Source organism: Myiozetetes cayanensis, unplaced genomic scaffold, assembly GCF_022539395.1.
Source record: "Myiozetetes cayanensis isolate MyiCay16 unplaced genomic scaffold, myiCay2020 scf2-11, whole genome shotgun sequence".
In the NCBI taxonomy this organism is placed as follows: domain Eukaryota; kingdom Metazoa; phylum Chordata; class Aves; order Passeriformes; family Tyrannidae; genus Myiozetetes; species Myiozetetes cayanensis.
Genome location: NW_026087411.1, coordinates 50,676,381 through 50,696,088, shown reverse-complemented (window position 1 = coordinate 50,696,088; position 19,708 = coordinate 50,676,381). Strand labels below are relative to the sequence as shown.

Here is a 19,708-nt window from a genome sequence, read left to right as displayed (position 1 = left end):
CTGCCTGGATACTGTAAATATATGTAAATAAACATAAGCATTTCATGTCTTCTAAAGTCAAATTTTACTCCATTTTAAAACTGCCCACTGCCCACATCAAATCAACTTTAGTCAGTCATACATTAAAAAAAAAAACATATTTTTGGAAACATCCTGTAATAAAACCTCTCCTGAAAAGCACCGTCTAGACAGCAGGAAGAGCTGAGAAGTATGTGTATGTGTTCTTCAGCCTTTCTAGTTACAATCAACCTCATTAGTACAAACAAAATTTCACTGATGATGAAAGCAAAGCAAATTTGTAGAACTGTAATTTGAATAAAGAGGAGAAATGAGTAAAGATGGGTATATTTTAACTCACCAGCAACAACAGGAGGATATCTATCAGAATTTTTACACAACTACAATTTAAAAATACTTTCAGGTTTAATATAAAAAGATTTAATTTAGATGACAATGATAAAAATCGAGACTGTTTCAAATCTTTCAAATTTAAACTCATAATTAGTTCTTGATCACAGAAGGAAGCAAAGTAATAAATCACTTAGAAATTCTAAAAATAAAAATCTTACAAAAACCCAAAAGTTTGTTGTAAAAGCAAGATTTGGAATTTCTGTAACCTTTTTATTCTTTGCATAAAGTATCTGCAAAGAATTTTCAGGTTTAGAGAAGGATTTGAAATGTTTTTAAATGTACCTCTGACTGGACACAATCACACTTCACTGAAAGTGCTGCAAGTTCACTTTGAGCAGCTTCAGCTGCAGCTCGATAATGATTCATCTGCTCTCTAGTGACAGGAATATCCAAAAGAACGTGATCATGAGATTCCTGTGAAGACAGCATGAAAACAAAACCGCTTGAGATCGCATTTTTGAACATTTTTACTGCAGTGCTTTTTTGTTTGATAAAGCTACTCAGGCCATTATTCCAAATATGCTATTCCCAGAGTAGCATGCCCTGACTGAAAAATAGGTTAAGCAGTCACTTTTCTACCAGTCACTACTTGAATCTGCAAGTTCAGCCACCAACACTGGTATTAAAGTATACTAGCATGTAAGATATTCCTCCTCAACAATCCCATGGCCTTCCACTGTTTTCAGCTTTGGTTATTTCCAGTAGTTTCTATGTATTTGGCAACATTTAAAAGGTGCCTCTCCTACAAACTTATCCAGTCACTCTTTTAACTCACGTAAACTTTAACCCAACAGGAGTCTTCAGATGTGTCTTATTCAAAGAACCACTATGGTTTTTAGACTTCAGTTCCATTGCTTGTCCCCTCCTTTTTATTTTGGAAGAATTGTTGGAAAAAAAAGCAGTGGCTATCCAACTTCTCTGTGCCACTCACGATTTCGCAGATTTCTATCATATCTCACTTCCACAGCCTCTCTACCAGGCTGAAGAGTCCATGTCTACTCAGACACTTGTATCTGCCCCTCCAAGTCACGTTTTGGCTTGCCATTTGTTCTTTTACTTACAACCTGTCAAGGCTGAAGGTCCTTTTGAACTTCATCACTAGGATACAACTTCAGCCTTCTGACTGATGCATTCTCATCCCCAGCAATCACCATGCTGACTTCCTTTCACTCTCCTTCAAGTCCTGATTCTATGGCAAGCACTGCCTCTGTGTTTCTAGCACAGTCTCCTTCATAACACTTGCACAACTCTTTTAGCTGTGCCCTTTAGATTCTACGGTAGGCTTTCTCCTTTTTGCACTGTTCTGCTCTTCTAGAGTAGAGCAGGAATGCACTGGATTTCTTGGCCTTTATTACTTAAGTCTTTCAAGCTGAAAATTAAGATCTGAGGTCTTGAGAGGACCTTTTTTTTGACAGAAACTTTTTTTCAACTGATAGTAACTATAAAATGATGAAATGTAACCTCTTCAAAACAGAACTAAGTTTAAGTTATGCTGGTAGCACACATGGTATAGGACCGCATGTGAGATTTTTAATCCATCAGTTCTCACACAGGACTGCAATCCTCATGCATTTGGGTAAACATCACAAAATGCAAAACTCCCCCAGCCAATGACTGCTGTAGAAACAAGATATTCCAATAGAGACAGAGACAAGGTGTCTCCCTTCATGCTTTTCTATATCAGCATCAGTTTACAGGCTGAAATAAATTAGAAGTGCAGCTCCTACCCATTCTAAACAGGAAACAAAAAAATAACAGCTAGTAAAATAAATCTCTACCAAGAAATACACAGAGAAATCCTTGGGGAATAAGGCAAAACTATTAGTTAAGACTGCAGCAGCAGATAAATCACCTTGGATTAGTTGCTATAATATTGCCAACTCTTTGTTTTCTTTTTTTTTCCAATGCACTAGTAGACCCTAGATTAGACCCATCAAGTTTAATTGCATTCATCTCCCCCAAAGACACTCAGCTGTGCTCTTTCACGAAGGGGTTGCCACTTAAATCAAGCCAGTCTGATACATGCAGTAAGCTCACGGCCACTACAACACAATCTCAGAGATAAAGGGCTGCTAATGTTCTCAACACTTTATCAGCCTGCTGAGGGAGTGAGGGAAGGCATGTGCCACCTCCTTGGTACTTTGTCTTCCTTTTGCTCCACTCCACTTGTTTCACACTATACAACCACATGAAATCCTTTGATGTAGAGAGCATTTTTTCATTCTGTAATACACCAGGGCTACACAAACAGTAATACTGTGTATGCTATTTATGTATGTTATAATATTTATAGTACTGTATTAATGTAGATTTTCTTTTTCTTCCCTAAACAAACACAACCATTTATGACTTTACAGAAAGAAGGAATACATCTCAAAACGGATGAAATAAAAACATTTCAGAGCATTGATGAAGAAAGAAGCCCCCATTCAGCAGCAATAACCACTGTAACAGCTTTGCAACTGCAGCTTCCAAAATCTGTGTTTTTCACACAAATCTAGATTCTAAAATGATGAGCACTTTAAAGATTGTGATACATATCCAAAAGGTTTAAAAAGAGGTTTAAATGAAGCTAGGTGCAAACGTCAGTGGGAATTACCATTTCGCTCATCTACAGTGTTAGTGAGATTTACAGAGGCATCCTCCAGCACCTTAGCACATATAAAGCTAATCACACATGGTGGCACCACTCTAGGAAAGTTAGCATTACCATCACACTTTTGGCAGGAAATGTGCATGCTTTAGTATTAGTAGTTTTCTATGTTTCTATGCTTTGCCATCAGTCGCATGTCTGATCTTTAGTAAGACCTATCAGACAACTCAATTAACTTGGTGTGACTCTGCTGTAGGGATAAAATTTGTAATGGGGATGTGGCACTTTTCTATCTCTGGAAAAATTCAGATTTGTAATGTTTCATGAGGACTCTGTAACCTCTACTGATTACTGTTAATAAAATAGAACTAATAAAGTGTTAAAAGAATAAGAGGCAGTAGACAGGAGAAGCCTTAAGACAACATCACTCAATCTGCTCTAAATAATCTAGATTTTGGGTGGTTCTCCCATTCACATTATTAACTCTTTTGATCCCTTTCCACTTACTGCAAGAAAACGAAGTTTTCATTTAACATCAAATACTAAACAGAAGCTAAACCTATATTTACAATTCTTAAGAGCAGTATCTACTTGGACCTTTGGCTTTGTTAGCAATAAATGTTCTTTAAAAGATCAACAATATATGGTCATTGTTGTTATTGTTGCATTTTTTGTTTTGATTTTTTACCAAATAATTACCTTCACCTCCCTGGAACCCAGCCTTTAGTTGGCAAACTTCATTTGATTCAGAAACAATGAAACTTCAACAACATTCAGTAGTTTTACACCTATCCATGCACTTTGAAATCAGCCAATTGTTCAAGTCACTCACTCCCATTCTGCTTTTGGCAGCTTTTATTTCATGTGTTCCTTATTTCAGCCCTGGCATATGCTACTACCACTGCCTGCACACACTCTCTCTACCCCTTTGCCAAAGCCTATGTTTTAAAAGATCTTTATTGAAACAGAAAGCCCCCAGCAAGCATTTAAGCACCCACTGCTACCCTGCGTGACTTGTCAATGCACTGCCGCTTGCCCACAGCAGATGGACACTCCTCAGGGCAGGGATTTCTTCTTCCCATTCCCAAAGCATCTTATCACATTGGGGTTGACATACCAAAAATGATGACTCACGAACCTTTGTTGAATCCATTCTTCCTTCGCTTCTACAGAACAAATGGGGGGAAGGGGAAGAAAGGTTGAAAATTAAATAGATTTGCAATACGATGGCACGTGACATTAATTTTTTAGCAAGCCTGCTGTACTAAACTTTTTCACAGGTTCATCACCTAGGTTGAGCATAAAAGCAGAACACCATGGGAAAGTTTCTCTAGTAGCCTGTGTGCACTTTGATGGCCACCACAATATTCAAACGCATACCTAACTAAAACAGACACCTTCACTTCTCTAGGACTTCTCTAGGTCACATTCACCAGTTCAGCTCCACAGTCAGCCTTTGTTCAGTGATCGCTTCCTTTGCCACTGCTTTTCATGTGCTCTAAGTTTTATTTCACCTCTCCTTTTGTCCTGCATGTCTTCTACACCAATATATTTCAAAATAAAAAAAACCCCGAGCAATTACACATGATCTACCTTAAGTGATTGGACACAGTGCAGTATTCACCAATTTCTATAATTCCAAGTGTCATAACTGTTCATATTTTGAAAACAAACAAAATGACAAATCCCAAATCTGTAATATTTCTTTCCAAGACAAATGAATGCTCACGGGTGCGTACACAGATGAAAATTGTTCTTATTTCTGAAAATACAATGCAACAGCACAATTCATTATTATCATTACTTGCTGGAACAAGAAAGAAGACAACATCCAACACGAAGTATTGGGAAGAATGGGCAGTCGAAAAATTTCCACACAAAAATTATCTCCGTAAGCAATCACAAAGAAATGTTACTCCCCAAACTTGTTATTGGGCCTGTGGCAGGCTAAGGTGCTCTCCAGGACAAGAGGGACCAAGAAGAATTAATTCTGTATGGTCTCAAATGCTGAAAATGGGATCTTAAATATTGTTTTGATACTAACTATTCTATCTACAGTTAGAAACCTAGTATTAAAAATCTGTTGCCATCCACAGCCTAACTAGCTTAAATTTCTGAACAAATTGATCTAAACAGAGACGAAAATTGTACTTTAGCATGCAGCAAATATTTTTTTTCAAAATTTCAAAATATATTTTTTGAAAAACAATCTATCCTAGTATAAAGACAAGTTTTAGAATACATTTCTTTCATAAAATCTACAGGATAAAAAGCAAATCTTATATCAATAAGTAACATGAAAATCAGGCAATGGACAATTTTTAGAGATTAATTTCTGAGTCAAATGCAGGGAAGGCAGGTAGCACTCGGCTACAGCAGATTTTTCTTGGTAGCAACAACTAGCCAGCCATCCAGCATGCACATTGCTTCAGAAAAGCTACAGCAGCTACACACACCAATGAGCATGAGAGGGTAAGACGTGACTCAGATTTTGTTAACACATGCAAAAACATATTAAAATTAATTGGAGTCACTTCAGGAGGCAAAAAACTTCACAAATTAATTATCATGTATGTATATTTTGGGTAAAGTTGACTTCTTTATAGATAATATTTTGCCCAATTTGCCTGTCAGGAATCTCAAAATGTTTGTATTGATAATGACTTACTAACATAAATCAAAATTTGCAAGAAATATTTCACAACTATTTCCATTCTGTCAGTTGCTCTTGCACATCTTAAAATGCCAGAAATACCCAATTACTTTTGATCACTTCCAGCTCAGTAAAGTCTTATTTCCCCTTGCTGATTTCTCCTTGTAACTACACCCACTCATTGGTTGCATTTGGTGTAATTCTGAAAAGTTCTTTTCTTGTTATATGTCTGTGAAGTTTTTCTGCATTAGTGTACTGTTCCAGAAACATGTAAAACTAAGTGTTCCCAGCAGTTCAAATAAATTGCCAAAGAGATTTTCTAAATTCCTTTCAGAAGGGTACTGCTGAGGTCTACTCTCCTCCCTTTGCAGTAATCACTGAAAGGTATTACTGAAGATAAAAATCACTCTCTGGTGTTCCTCTACTTAAGAGGCCAATTTAAAGCTTGATTAATGGGCCCAAATGAAAGTTTCATCACAATAAAAATTTTAGTCTTATCTGCTACTACTACAAGAAGCAGTTAAAGCATTTTCATCTTTCATTTTTCTCTCTGTTAGGATGAGGTGACTTTCCATTTAAATCTAATAAATGCATTTAATATGACGAAAGACAGCAGTCATCTCAAAGCAATTACAGAGACACATCACCTCCTCTTAAACATTGCTTAACATGTTTTTTGCGTTACTTCATCTTTTGTCTGTATGAATAAATTAAGGAATATGGAACTCCCCTGACACTTCTCTCACAGCTTTTCCAAAATTATTAACAAAAAGCTGCTGTGTTTGTTTCCAGAACAATAAAAAGGGTAATTGCTAAGACAAAATTAAGTGCTTATGCAGGGATTTGTGCAAATAACTTGCTCTACTGCTTTTGCTTTATCAGTGTTGAATAGAGTTAAATGACTTCTGTAACAGAGTAACTTATACGTGAGATTCAAAAAACAGATCATCTTGCAATGTCAACACTTGAAATTTTCCTGCAATGCCTATTATACAGCAGTCAAAAAAATGCAAATATTTTAGAAATATTTAAGTGTGTTGGTATATACACAGTTAAAGACCGATTACTGCTGTAGTTTGATTTACCAGTTTTAACCCACATTTTATAAACACATAGTTTCTAATGTGCTTCTGAGTCCCAAAAGCAACATTCACAAACTATTTGGCTTCAGATGGGTAGAACGTGGAGCAGGTTGCTGTCATCTCTATCAGTAAGCAGTGCTAACAAAAACTTTGTAATTGGGTCATAACAGTTGTATTTAATATAATGGCGGTTGTTTGCCACCAGAAACTACCAGAATTCTGTATTTTTTTTGTCTCAGAACAATACAGCTTCATCACAAAAGTGATGCTCAACTGCTAAGGAGATACTGAGCTGTTCACACAAAAATATTTTATTTATCCTTTGGAATATAAAGCTGTTACAAGTTTTCTACTATATCTTTAGTACAAAAGAGTTTGATCCTTCTAAGAAATATTCTCTCCCTTAAATTCACATCAAAGCCAGCAAACCAGTTTCAAAGGAAGAAGAGATGCAAAGAAGAAATTCTTAGATAACTATAAATTCCTACTCCGTGAAAGCTACTCCCTTCTGCAACACTTAGTAAGAAAAATCTTTTTGGCCTTGAGTGCATAAAGATAAGCTGTAATGATCAGCTGAAGTTCACTGAGCTTCAACTGCACCACACGTGGACCACCGGGCACAGCTCTGCACCTGCACAAGTTGTGCTTTGGGGGGTTGGTTTTTTGAGGCAAAAGTGGTTGGGTTGCTGTTTTGGGGGGCCGGGGAGGGGTTGAGGGGAGGGGGACAAAAGGGGGGGTAGGTGCTTGAAAGGCAAAATTAAATAACTGGAAAAAATTACTTGCAAGGGGGGGTTTACAGCCAGCCTCAGTTTCAGCCAGCCCCCACAGCAACACCGACAGAAGCTACTGAAGAGTGAGGGGAGAAGGGGGCGTTTTTCCCAAACCAGGGCTTTATTTTCTAACGGGGGAATATTAAAAAAAAAACAAAAACAAAAAAAAAAAAAACAAAACAAAAAACAAAACAAAAACAAACAAAAACAGACAAACAACACAAAAAACCCAACAACAAACAAAACCCCAAACAAACAAAACCCCACCCCAACACAAACAAACAAAACCTAAACAAACAAAGCAACAACAACGACAAACTCTAACCACCCCAAGCCCCTCTGCCCTTTCTGCCTTGCCCTCCGTCCCTCTGTCACGCCGGTACCTGCGCTGGTGCCCGGGCCAGCCCGCCGAGCCGCCACCCCCCGGCCCGCACGGCCCGTCATGGCCGCCGCCGTCCCCCTGGCAACGCGTCCCGGGGAAGGGCGGAGGGGGCACCGCGGTGGGGCCGGCGACCAGGGAAGGGAGGTGGGGGGAAGAGTGCTCGGTGTGCGAAGGTGAACAAACTTTTTACAAAGAGATGCGCAACAGAAACGTGGGGCTTTTTGTTGTTTGGTTTTGTGGGGTGTTTTTTGTTTGTGGTTTTTTTTCACTTAAAATAAACATTACCTGAGGAAACTGGATCCAATTTTTCCTCAGAAAAAGTCATAAGAGGCGATGGGAGCGGACGACACTAGAGCAGCAGCTGCTGTTCCTCGAGCAGGGCTGCCTTCTCCCCCCAGAACCTGGAAGCGGGCACCTCCGCAGCCCGGGGACAGCAGCCTTCCCTGATGAACGCTGAAGTACCTCCAGCTGAAAGAGCGCCTCCTCCTCACCTTTCACCCAAATGGAGTGGATAAACACGGCAGGAGAGAAACTGAAGGTACCAGTAAAAGAAAATGAAACCTGCGGGTTGTATGGAGGCTGCGAATAATTTTCTCTGAAGACCCCGCGAGCTGTTTAATCAGCTCATCCCCGTGCCTCTAGGCACAGTGCCATCTTACACCGTTTCTGTACTCACAAGTCAAAAAGTGCCTCACCTTTCCTAGGAATGCTGACTTAATCATGTTTTCCAGAAAACAAAACGGAAAGGCTAGGGATAGTACTCTCTTTTTTTTTTTTTTTTTTTTTCCCCTCGTCTCGGTGCTCCTGACGCCTTTTCACTGCTGCTGCCAAGGACAGAAAACAGTCCTACCCAAGCAGAGGGGTGCTAGCGTGGGTCATCACCCTATTTAAAAGGCTGCAACCGCTTAAATCGCAGCGGTAAACAATGCCATCCCTCAGCTGGAATCTGCCACTAAACTCATAAAGGACAGGAGAAAAACAGCTTATTGTGAGGAAGGAGTGCTGGGAACAGGTCAGGGGAAATGGAGACCCACATGGGGCTGAGGCTGGGCAGCACAGGCAGCAGCAAGGCCAGGAGCCACCGGCCTCCATCTTCCTAAGTGTCCGGGGAAAGACACAATTGCTGTCTGTAGGTGAGGTGGTGACAGCTCCTTGGTGGGCATGCTTCCAGTTCGTCCTCACAGGTGAAGGGTGAGCTAACAGCCACACAGGATGGCCTAGGGGCACGAAAACGTTTCAGGAACACCACTGTTCTTAGTGTACCCAAATGCTGGTGCTGTAGCAGAGGAGTGAAACCCAGTAGGGCACTTCTGAATCAAAATCCTCCAGTGCTGACAGAGCAGCTAGGGGTGCAGAGATAGAGCAAAGCTGCTACCACCACATGGTGCAAAATGTTGCTCCAGGGTAACCTCCTTCTGCATCTATTAAGCATCTTTAACAGGTTAAATTTGTGCTTGTGGTCTTACATAAACATAACATAAATCTGGTACAAGCTTTACTGTCCACTGCAAATTTGAATGAAAATATAATCCTGGATTTGCCCAGCATTTGACTACAGCCTAAATTGTCCTATTACTGGAGGAGCATGCAGATGCAGAATTAAATGATTGTGAAATTTCTTCCTAACTTTCCTAAGCATGTGCTCGAGCACACTTCCCCATCACTAGTCCTGCAGTGCCACAGCTGGTTCAAGAGCTATACTTCAGCCACTTATACAGCTGTATCTTACCATAGATCTATGAAGTTATCTGGCTTTAAAAAAGCATGCTGAATCTGATGAACTGCAGCAAGAGTAACAACAAAAGAGGCAAGAAAAAAAGATGACATAGGAATTTAATGTAACATTCCAGAAAAGAATGGAGCAGTTTGAGGCCCCATTTGACTAAGAAAAAAGTATCTTATTACACAATGCTCACACTTAAAAGAGCTTTACCCTTGTGCTAATATTTACAAGTAGAGTTCTCCAAAGGACTCCATTTTTCTTTTCCCTTAACAGGAACAGGAAATAACGACTTAGGAAGGGTTAGTTCAGAATTTTTAATAATAGATCATTTCAAAGAGTCATTTTCATGAATCAAATTCATGTTTTATTATAGAAACTACATGGACAGGATGTTCTCCGCTTTTCTGAGCAAAGAATGATGCAAAATCTCTTGAATTATGCCATTCTAATTTTTGAAACAGAAAATAATAATTAAAAAATTACTACAAACTTGCCCTTCTGTGAAAATGCTCAGTATTGAGAAAAGATGCTAAAACTGATCTGGGATATGAAACCCCAATCACAGTACACTCAAAAATATACCAGTTGAGATTCTGCAGGTGTTGAAATATCTGTTCCTAACTTTATTTTCTGTATGTAAATGAGAATGGATATCTAAGAATAATTTCAGAGCTAAAAGCCATGTGATGATGTCGATAGCTTGCCCTTCACTCAATGAAAGAGACATCCTTTGTATCTTGTAGGATATGGGTGGATGGAGAGGAAGTGTCTGCAATACCCCAGTGGTACCAAGTTTCTGGTCACTTGAACCAGAGATTCTCTTAGCATGTGACACAAATTAGCAGAAATCACCTTTCAAAGTGCTTAGTATGCCAAAGGCTAAAATTACATTCATTAATTCTACTGCTCACAGATCTTGTCATTTAAATTTATTGTAACAAGTGATTAAAAGACTGAATCAAAATATTTAATACTAGTTTTGAAACCAAAATTTCCTTTTTTTACTAACACTATAAAAAAATTTATTTACCTCAAACCATGAGCACCATATTGAGAAGGAGAAGTATTTGTATTTTTTCATGTACACGAATTACAAATGATCTCCTGAACACATATACACATTTCATACACTCATTACCTAAAAGCAGCTATGGCTGAGGTAGAAAGAATTGTACACTAGCAACATTAAAATAGAAGGGGGTTCAGGGGAAATTAATCCACAGGACTTAAATATCTACTAATTCAGCTAGAATAATTAGAGTGGCCACATTTTAACAAATATTTGGCATAAAAGTCATGGGCATTACTTTCCAAGGTACTAATTTGCTCATCTTCCAGAAGGTATCCACTCCGAAAGCAGAGCATGTCCCACTGAACTGTGCTTCTCCTCTACCCCCTCACATCACTAGTATCATCTTGTAGTGGAGAAAGCTTTCTTGAGGAGTTCATTATGCTCAGCTTTCCTACTTCAAGGTTTAAGATGTATAAATTGAGTGTAGGTAAATTGTGTCTGATAACAGTTACTATTGTAAATCTGATAGTGGACAATCTTAAGAAGGATTAACTAGTCTGATCAAGTACATCTATTCTTCTGCCTAACCAAAATAAGAGTCCTTTTTTCCCCAAAAATCTTTTCAGTTTAACTCCTTGATTTGAATTGGGCAACTAGCTCCTGCTAGCACTTCCATCAGGCTCCAGCAAAATAGCAGCAAAACCTCCTAGGGCCACGGGTGCAGTCAAAGCTGCATATCCAACACATGCCAGAGGCATTCAAGTGTAGCTCTAATCAGGATTACCTGAAAACAAGAATACAGCCAACTATGGAAAAAATAGGGATGTTCTTTGATCACATAGATACCTTGATATACACATAGATATCTTTGATACACACAGAACCCTTGCGGCAAGCAGTAGGCCCTTCTCTCTCTTGACGAATTTACCTGTCTCCTAATTCCCTAACCTTAGGCCATGGGTACACATATTCCCTGGGTTGAAATAGGACTGTAATGCAAATACCACAGGAGTCACTGGACAGAAGGAAAAGTAGGTGAAGAGACCCTTCAGCTAGCTTGAGGGAACACTCCTGGATCCTAGCCCTTTTTCCAAATTGTTCTGCATTTTACACAGATCCTAGACCAAAACTAACAGTTGTGTATGCATATAAGCAATCTAGGATCAGAACAAAGTGCATTTCCTGACCTATAACAGTTAAGGTATTTTCTTGGGAAGTGGGAGTTAAGAGCTGAAACCTATTCCAGGCCACAAATGGTTGTTAAAAAAGCTGGTTCTGCTTCCTGAACAGCCCTTCTGTACACACCCCTACTGAAGGAAAGCATGGATTTACCAGTTTGCGTGCTTCTCTGCTGCATTAATATACACAATCATTGTAGATTGAGCCTTGCTGATCTTCAAGGACTCTGTGACTACCTCCTGCACAGCGTTCTGTATGTTAGCAGCTAAGAGAGGAGAAAGCCCTTCTTTGCAGATGCCTGAGCTGAAGGGGTGCGAGTTGGGAGATGCCCCTGTGCCCCGTGCCAGCCTTACTCAGCACCTCACTGAACACAAAGCGCTTCTGTACAGCCCCTGCCATACCCCCAGCAGGAGGCCTGGCTACTTCTGCCTCTTTGCCTCGACCCTTTGTCCAGCTGTCAGGCTCTGTGTCTCCACATTCGGTAATGTCCTAGTTAGAACAGCTGGGACCAGTTCATTCCTGGGTGGGTGTAACCCAAACTGTGTATTCTAAACCTTCTATGTCATTTCCCAGAAACTGTTAACAATAGACCATTTGCAGCAGCTGCCCAGAGCACACCTGACCCCTCAGGCTATAAGCTGGGTGTTAAGAGGCTATAAGCTGAGTGTTAAGAGGCCTGTGAGACAGGAGGATGTTCCTGTCCTCACAGCCCACAACTCACAATCACCCACTGTGGAACTTCCCCGCCCTGGGGGAGGTGCTGGGCATTCCTGCCTGAACCTGAGGGTATATAATCCTTGGGGCCTTGGGACTTCTGAGTACTACTCATGGGATGCAGAGGAGGACCAGATCCTTGACTGAACTGCGAACACCTCTCTCAACCGGCCTGTGACGAGCGCTCTCAACTGGACTGTGACCATCACTTGCACCAACAGATTTTTGCTCTCCTTTTACTTTTGGACTCAGGAGGACCACGTGGGGTTCAGCATGGGGGCCAACAAACACCATTTTGTTCATGCCCCAGGGTGCTGGGTTATACGTCTGGGGTTTTGGGGGTTAAAACCAATTGTTCATCTGTATAATTGTATTTATTGTATTCTTTTTATTGAAATGTAATTCTGGCATATAATCTCTTTTGAGTTGGCTTCATTTCTCCTGCCGGTTTACCTTTAAACCAGCACAGGTTAACAACCAAGTCCTCCTTTAAAATTAATCACTGATTGAAATACCACAGCTGCAGGACAAACTCCGTGTGATCCGCACATGGGAAGCTACAACTAACTGTATCTATCAGGCCTCTCATCAATTAGTCACTTGGAAAGCATCGGCCTTACCATGGTAGTGTAAGGCTAGTCCATTAGCTAACATTAAGAAAGCAAACAAAAAAAATATACCTTGATATATCTTGCCTCAGCTTTTAATCTTTTCCTTCATGAGAGAGACTTGGAAAAATTAAGTGGAATCCCAGGAAAAATTAATTTCTATGAGGATGAAAATTTGGCTTCAGGGAAGTCTGAAAGACTAGATAATGTAGCTTACTGAAAAGTGACACAACAAAAGCAGCACACAAGTACTGAATATGTTTATTCATTGCAAATTATCATAATATGACATTTTATAATTCTTTCCCAGTGGCAACCAAGGCAGATGAACCAAACATCAAAAAGGACTGTAAATAAAAACCTTTCTCACAATACATCTGCAGAACTCACAACAGCAAAGCTGAGGCAGAATGTGGATTAATTAATCTATAAATTAATTATTAATTCATATAAAAATATGTTTAAGTGGCCTTTTTTTATTTCCAGGTCTGTTAGAAATAGAAAGATATCAGCAAGAATAAAAATGTACCTTTTTTTAGGAAAAAATATCTCAGAACCAAATAAGAAAACATAAAGAGTCCATGGTATAGGAAACTTTTTTCCTCATATGCGTTCCACCCCTGGCATATGAGAAAGAAAGAAAAGGACCATTTTAACCAGCACATCTTCACAGTTTTATTTTAAGATCCTTAGGTAAGTGTTAGCTGATTTTGAACTTACATTATTGCTTTAAATAAAAATAATCATAAGGTTTTTTTCTGTAATTTTGAGTAAACAGAAGGCTGGTAAGCAAACAAACTGTTTAGTGAAAAAACCCCTAACAGTTCTGTACAAGATTCCATTTTGAAATTTGTATTTTATAAATGATTAAGGTGTTTTGGTTTTTTTTTATTAAAACCATTTCATGTGATAATTTTCATGCAACAGAGTGAACATTTTTCCTGTGCTGTCTGATAGAGCACAGGAAATAAATGGGCCTCACATGAAATAAGTTGTTTCATTCAATTACAAATGCAAATGTACTACGAACTTTAGAATAACTATTTCAACACCAACATTAGGGTTAATAGGACATTAGCAAGATGTGTAAACCAAAGTGTTTTGGAAATATTTTAGTTACAGCAAGTATAAAACACTAAAGTATTTCCATTTTTGCTGAGAACTCATGGGCCACCTATCAATTCTGGAGGTGATCCTGACAATGATGCCATCACCTCCACCAACGTTAGTAAGTAATTACCAGATACGTTTTCAGAGATTCTCAATGATCTTTAAGGTTTTCAAATGTGAACAGGAATATGAATAGAGTAACAAGTTAGAAAATTCTCTATTACTGCCCTGCCTTGATATAGAAGTATATTTTACGATATCTGTCTCTTGCATCTTTAGTTATCAAAACCTTATTGGATAAATATGCTTTACAGGGTTTTGTATAAGATCTGTTTCAGAGAAAAAAACTTCAGGAACTAAGACCTAAATTAATTTAAGTTGGCTTCCCCAGTCACTGTAATAGAATAACAATGTTTGACTTTTGCACAAAATTATATAATTTATTTCAATATTCTTTCAAGTTTCCAGTCATACAATCAACTTATTTTCCACATCAGTTTATCTGAAAAAGCCTTACATATTTAAGAAATTATCATAGATATCTTTACATGATGAATTATCAAGTATTATCAAGCGTGTACTGGCTTTCACTGTGCTTGAGACATTACTTTTCCTCCTGTTTCATCAGCAGAGAAAGTCATCACCATCAAAAACTGACTGAGAAATACAGTTGCTCAAAAAGTGTAAGACAAAAATAGAAGTAGAAACCATTGCTATGTTGTGGTCATCAGAATTACTGAAAATGCCTTTGGGTTTTGCCATAAATATTCAAATAGCATAGGAAATGAAACTCTCAAAAATTTGGGTGTACATACAGATCAGTAGCTCCTGAGTTACACTGTACAAGCATTTTGGATAATCAGTTGTAATACAGATGTGTAGAAGCAAGTTTCTTGAATACTCAAGAAAAAAATATGCTATGTTACTGCACATGCTATTGTTATAACACATGCTTTATGTTGTTTTAATAGCAAATGCCACCTAAATGCAGCAAGCTCATGATGCCATTTCATGAAGCTATATTACACAAGTAATTGACACCAAGTAGCTACAAAAGTATTTCCTATTTTCAACTACACTGTGGCAAACCCATCAGCAGAGCACAGCGCTTCATCAGAGTATCTGTCGTCACTGCTTTTTTTGGGGCATGGGAGAATATAACACAGGCATTACATCACCATTTATGTTTGGAGGTTTTTTCCATAGAATCAATCAAAATTTTACAAAAATCTAGCCAACCAACAAAGAGAAAAGTATGCTGCATGTACAGTTCTGCCCGGAGATAGCACTTTGCAATTACAGCAATAGAGGTCAAACATTTGGAAGTTATGACTGTGCATTCCTCATGTAGCCATGTAGTCATATTGTGTATTACCATATAAACTTCTCTTTGTGAGGGGCAAAAGATGAGAAGTGCTCATTTAATAAACTGGATAATAGAACTGATTTTTTTTTTCAGCATGACATCACCTCTTACATCAGCATGCACATGCTGATGTAAGAATTACATGTCTCACGGCACTCTTCCTCACAGACATTAATGCACAGTCTCCAATGGGATAATTCAGTTAACTGAGCAAATACCACAGCATCTCCTAAGTGATTTAGCATTTTGTAGTATTCTATTTCTCGTAACTTCATAACGTTCATTTTCAATGATCTGCACTGAGTTCCCAGAAGTAACAGCTTGAAAGCCACCTGGGCACAGAGACACATTAAGAACCAGTGAAAAACAAAACTAACTTTCTCAGCACGTTGTAAGGATTGTGTAAGAGGCAAATCTATTCGTTAAGGGTGGCCTCAACAGTGAAACAATCCTTTTCTTGTCCATTACACTCTTTCAAACTTCTCCAGCAAATTAAGTTTGCAACCTTACAAACAATCTGTCCACAGACAAAGGAGATTTCTTTCCCTGTTCATTTCATGTCTGAACTAGGTGGGAAGTTTTCATTCCATATATTCTACAGTTTCCACTCCTCTCTTCTTGACCCAAAGTTGTTGCTTCAAAATGGACTTAAAACAAGTTATCAGCATTTTCACAGATGAGAAACTGAGGCTCCAGTGCACAGGTTCATCGTGGTTTTTATGTACTTAACCAAAGCACTAAACCTAGAGGCCTGCTGAGCTCTCTCCGGTCAATGAAACCTTCAGCAGTCTGACCTTCAGCTGTCTTGACTGGATTTCTAATTTCTGCAGTTCAATCAGGTGCCTAAGGATGAGCATAACTTCACCCTTTAGGAGTACTAAGAGAGAGATACAAAGAGATGAGAGTACTAAACCCAGATCTCAAAAGCAGAACCCTACCTACTACTATCACATTGCTTCATGAAATTCCTTGCATCTTTGTTTTAGAATACTTGACCTTGTAACTGTAAAACATTCTTTAGATTTAAGAAGAACACAAACACAAATAATCAAAATCATCAGCATTTGGAGCATATTTATCCACTGTACAAATCTTTTTGTATGAACATAATTAGCAGCAGCTTTTGAGACCAGAGTAGAAGAGAAGAAGTGGGCACCTAACAATTTCAGTTAGCAGGAAACCCGTGTGGCATACGCTTTCCTAACATATACTTCTCAGTGCAATTGGAGTTGTATTTCCCCTCTGAAAAGTAAGGCATGCTTCTTAAAACATCAGACAAATAATCAAATAAAGACAAATAAAGAGAATTTCCACAACAGAAAGAGGCAGCAGTGCTTGAATTACACTGCTGACAGGCCACCTGTAATTCAAGTCTGCGTTAAATCTGCAATCCAATTAATGCAACTGTTCATTGGTTTGTTTATTTGGGGAGGGAGTTTTGTGTGCTTATTTTTGCTAGAGGTTCTTAGATAAACAGTATCTTCAATGTTCTTAAAATGAGATTGTCCTTTCTTCCACTAATCTTCCTACAAGATGGGCCAACTCCCCTCCTACAGGCAAAACTGGCTAGCAACATCCACCTGTATCTTAAAATATAAATTTCATTTTCAATCCTACATGAATGTTTACAAGCTGTCACCCAATAACTTGTCACTTAATGTAGAGCAAACTATAATCAAACATCAAAAGAATCTGTCTGGAATTAATCTGTGACTTCTCTAAAATAATAACTTTCATGCAATGCTTGGCATATGGAGCACAAATCATAGTGAAATAAGTAAATACATGCTAATGTGGGATGGAGGAAATTGTTTCTGAAGCAGATGTTTCACTTGTTAAGCTATACTCATACCCACAAATGAAGAAAAAGATATTATGGACATATTCATCTTAAAGATCTGCTGATGTTGGACATTAGGAAAACAAAATATATCGAAATACCGATTGATTTACATATACAAAGACCATTTATAAATTTTTTCACAACACCAAAGTTGTTTGTGGAACAAAAAGAACAAATCAGTTGGGAGGAAAAAGTGCAAACAAGAAAGAATCTGTGCTGAAGCCAAGCATGGAACAGAGAAAGTAATTAGACTAAATCTCGCTTTCAGAATGTTAAGAATCATTTAGCTAGAGACCAGCGTCAAACTGAATTACCCCATATTTCCCACTTACCATCCAGTCAGGTTCAGAAGCCTCAATTTGTTCACCTTGTCCAGGTTTTAGGCCAACCTGAGTGTCAGATTTTAGTGTTCTCAAACTACAGAGAGGCGCAGGATGAAACTTGTTCAAGGCTTGATGAAACGGGACACTATATTCCCATTTTCTATCTCCTGTTAATTTTCTATAGTTTAGATCACCTTTGAAAAAAATCAAGTTTGACTTCTGTAGCTCAGCATACAAGTCAGGAGCAACTCCACCCATACTGGAAAAGTCATGTGGCAAAGTCCAAAACATGTGGTCACAGAAAACCCAAACTCCCTTTTTCAAATTGCCCTCCCAGTTTATACCACACCTAGACATCCACATATGATTAGCTGACTGCAGTTGTTTAATAGTCCAGTTAAAATCATGCTTTGTGGTATCTGACACGTACCATGGAATACTTTTTCCATGGAAATAGACTTCATCAGCTAGCTTTGACGATAACAAGAAATCAGCCAACACAAGATCACTTACAAGTTCAAATCCAGCATTATCCAGGATTATGTCAACTCTAACATTACTTCCTTCTGTTCTATTTTTTTGGGCATTTACAAGTAGTGACCAAAGTTTTTCCATATCATTCACTAAGATGTAAGGTACCATGTTTGCCAGGGATTGTAAGGGACTAGACTTCTGAGAGCTGTCTTCACCAGCTGAAAAAGAAAGGTCACACTTGTTGCCCCACAGTGACACCTAGAACGAAGAAAAAACAAAACACATTTGCTAAGTCTCACTTAACTTCACATAGACTAAAGATTTTGTTTACTTCTTTTTCGTTTAGGTAATGAAGGCTCCAACTCCACACTCAACTTCTTATACAGATATCTTAACGTAGGTGAGATTAACATAGGTGGAAGAAACCAAACAATGCTCTGTATTTCTTCAGGTATGAGAAACACGCATCAGAAGTGACAAAGATGAAAGATTTAGGTCAACAAAGATACACTGATGACAAAGCTTAAAACACAAATATTCTCCATACTGCAATTTCAAAAAAATATCTGTGGTAACACAGAAAAAGGAATATTAAAGCATGTTTATTTTTCTTATTACATACAGCTAAGTAAGTATTTTAGGTATATGTATTTTAAGTACTCACTAATGATCTCTTTATAAAGATTCATCAAATACTTGGTTTGCACTGTTGCCAGCTAATGGACTTCTTTGTAATCCTAAAATATTTTGGGTATTGTACCCAAAGGCATTATAGTCATTATAAAGCTTTTAAACCACTTCTGGCCCAGACTGACTTCTAAATTTTTCCCCAAAGAAGTTTAGAAATGTTTAGAGTGTCAATTAAAATGTACTGTTTTAAAAAACTATAGTTAAATACCAAAAAGGTCATCTGGAACTTGACTTAAAACATTTGAGAAATACTCAATTCAAAAAGAATTGCTGTGTTTTCAAATACACAGTGAAGATCTTGAAGATCAGCAGTTAACAAAAATGTCACATTTAAGACAAGTAACTAAAATATAAATATTTCCACAATAGCAGCAATACAGTATGGCTATCAATCAGGATTTCATCACATTTTTTACAAACAAAAGAGCTATATTTTAACTTCCATATGATAGTTCCAATTCTTTATAACCTCAAGTTTTTGTTTATTTCACAGGAGAGACATTTTAAATTCTTGTATTAAGCACTAGTAGTTTACCTGCAATAGCTTAAAAAGTTCCTCCTTAAGTTGCTTTTCATCTAGATCCTTGATGTTCTTAAGAAGTTCCTGAAAGTAAGTGCATAATGCAATAACAGCCTCTTGGGATTCAAAGAAATTTTGAGCCTTTCCTTCTTTAAATACGTCAAAGTTGTCAATAGGTGGGCTAAAAAGAGGAGAAAAAATATATTGACATACTTGCCATGACAGTACATGCAAATGAAGCTCAAAGGTCAGCTT

The 19,708-nt window shown here is 38.2% G+C and overlaps 1 protein-coding gene across 2 annotated transcripts in view; it reads right to left on the bottom strand.

Annotated features, from left to right (window-relative positions):
* LOC126640066 (coiled-coil domain-containing protein 170-like) overlaps positions 1-19,708 on the bottom strand; it is a 48,080-nt gene that overhangs the window by 24,725 nt on the left and 3,647 nt on the right. The window contains exons 4-6 of one of the 2 annotated variants that reach the window (XM_050315566.1): positions 19,469-19,634; positions 17,779-18,501; positions 694-825 (exon numbers count right to left, since the gene is read on the bottom strand). In XM_050315566.1, coding sequence (XP_050171523.1) covers positions 694-825; positions 17,779-18,501; positions 19,469-19,634 — 1,021 coding nt within the window. Of the gene's footprint in view, positions 1-693; positions 826-4,121; positions 4,171-7,892; positions 7,932-17,778; positions 18,502-19,468; positions 19,635-19,708 lie in introns of those variants that run through there. The other variant, XM_050315565.1, reaches the window with a different exon arrangement.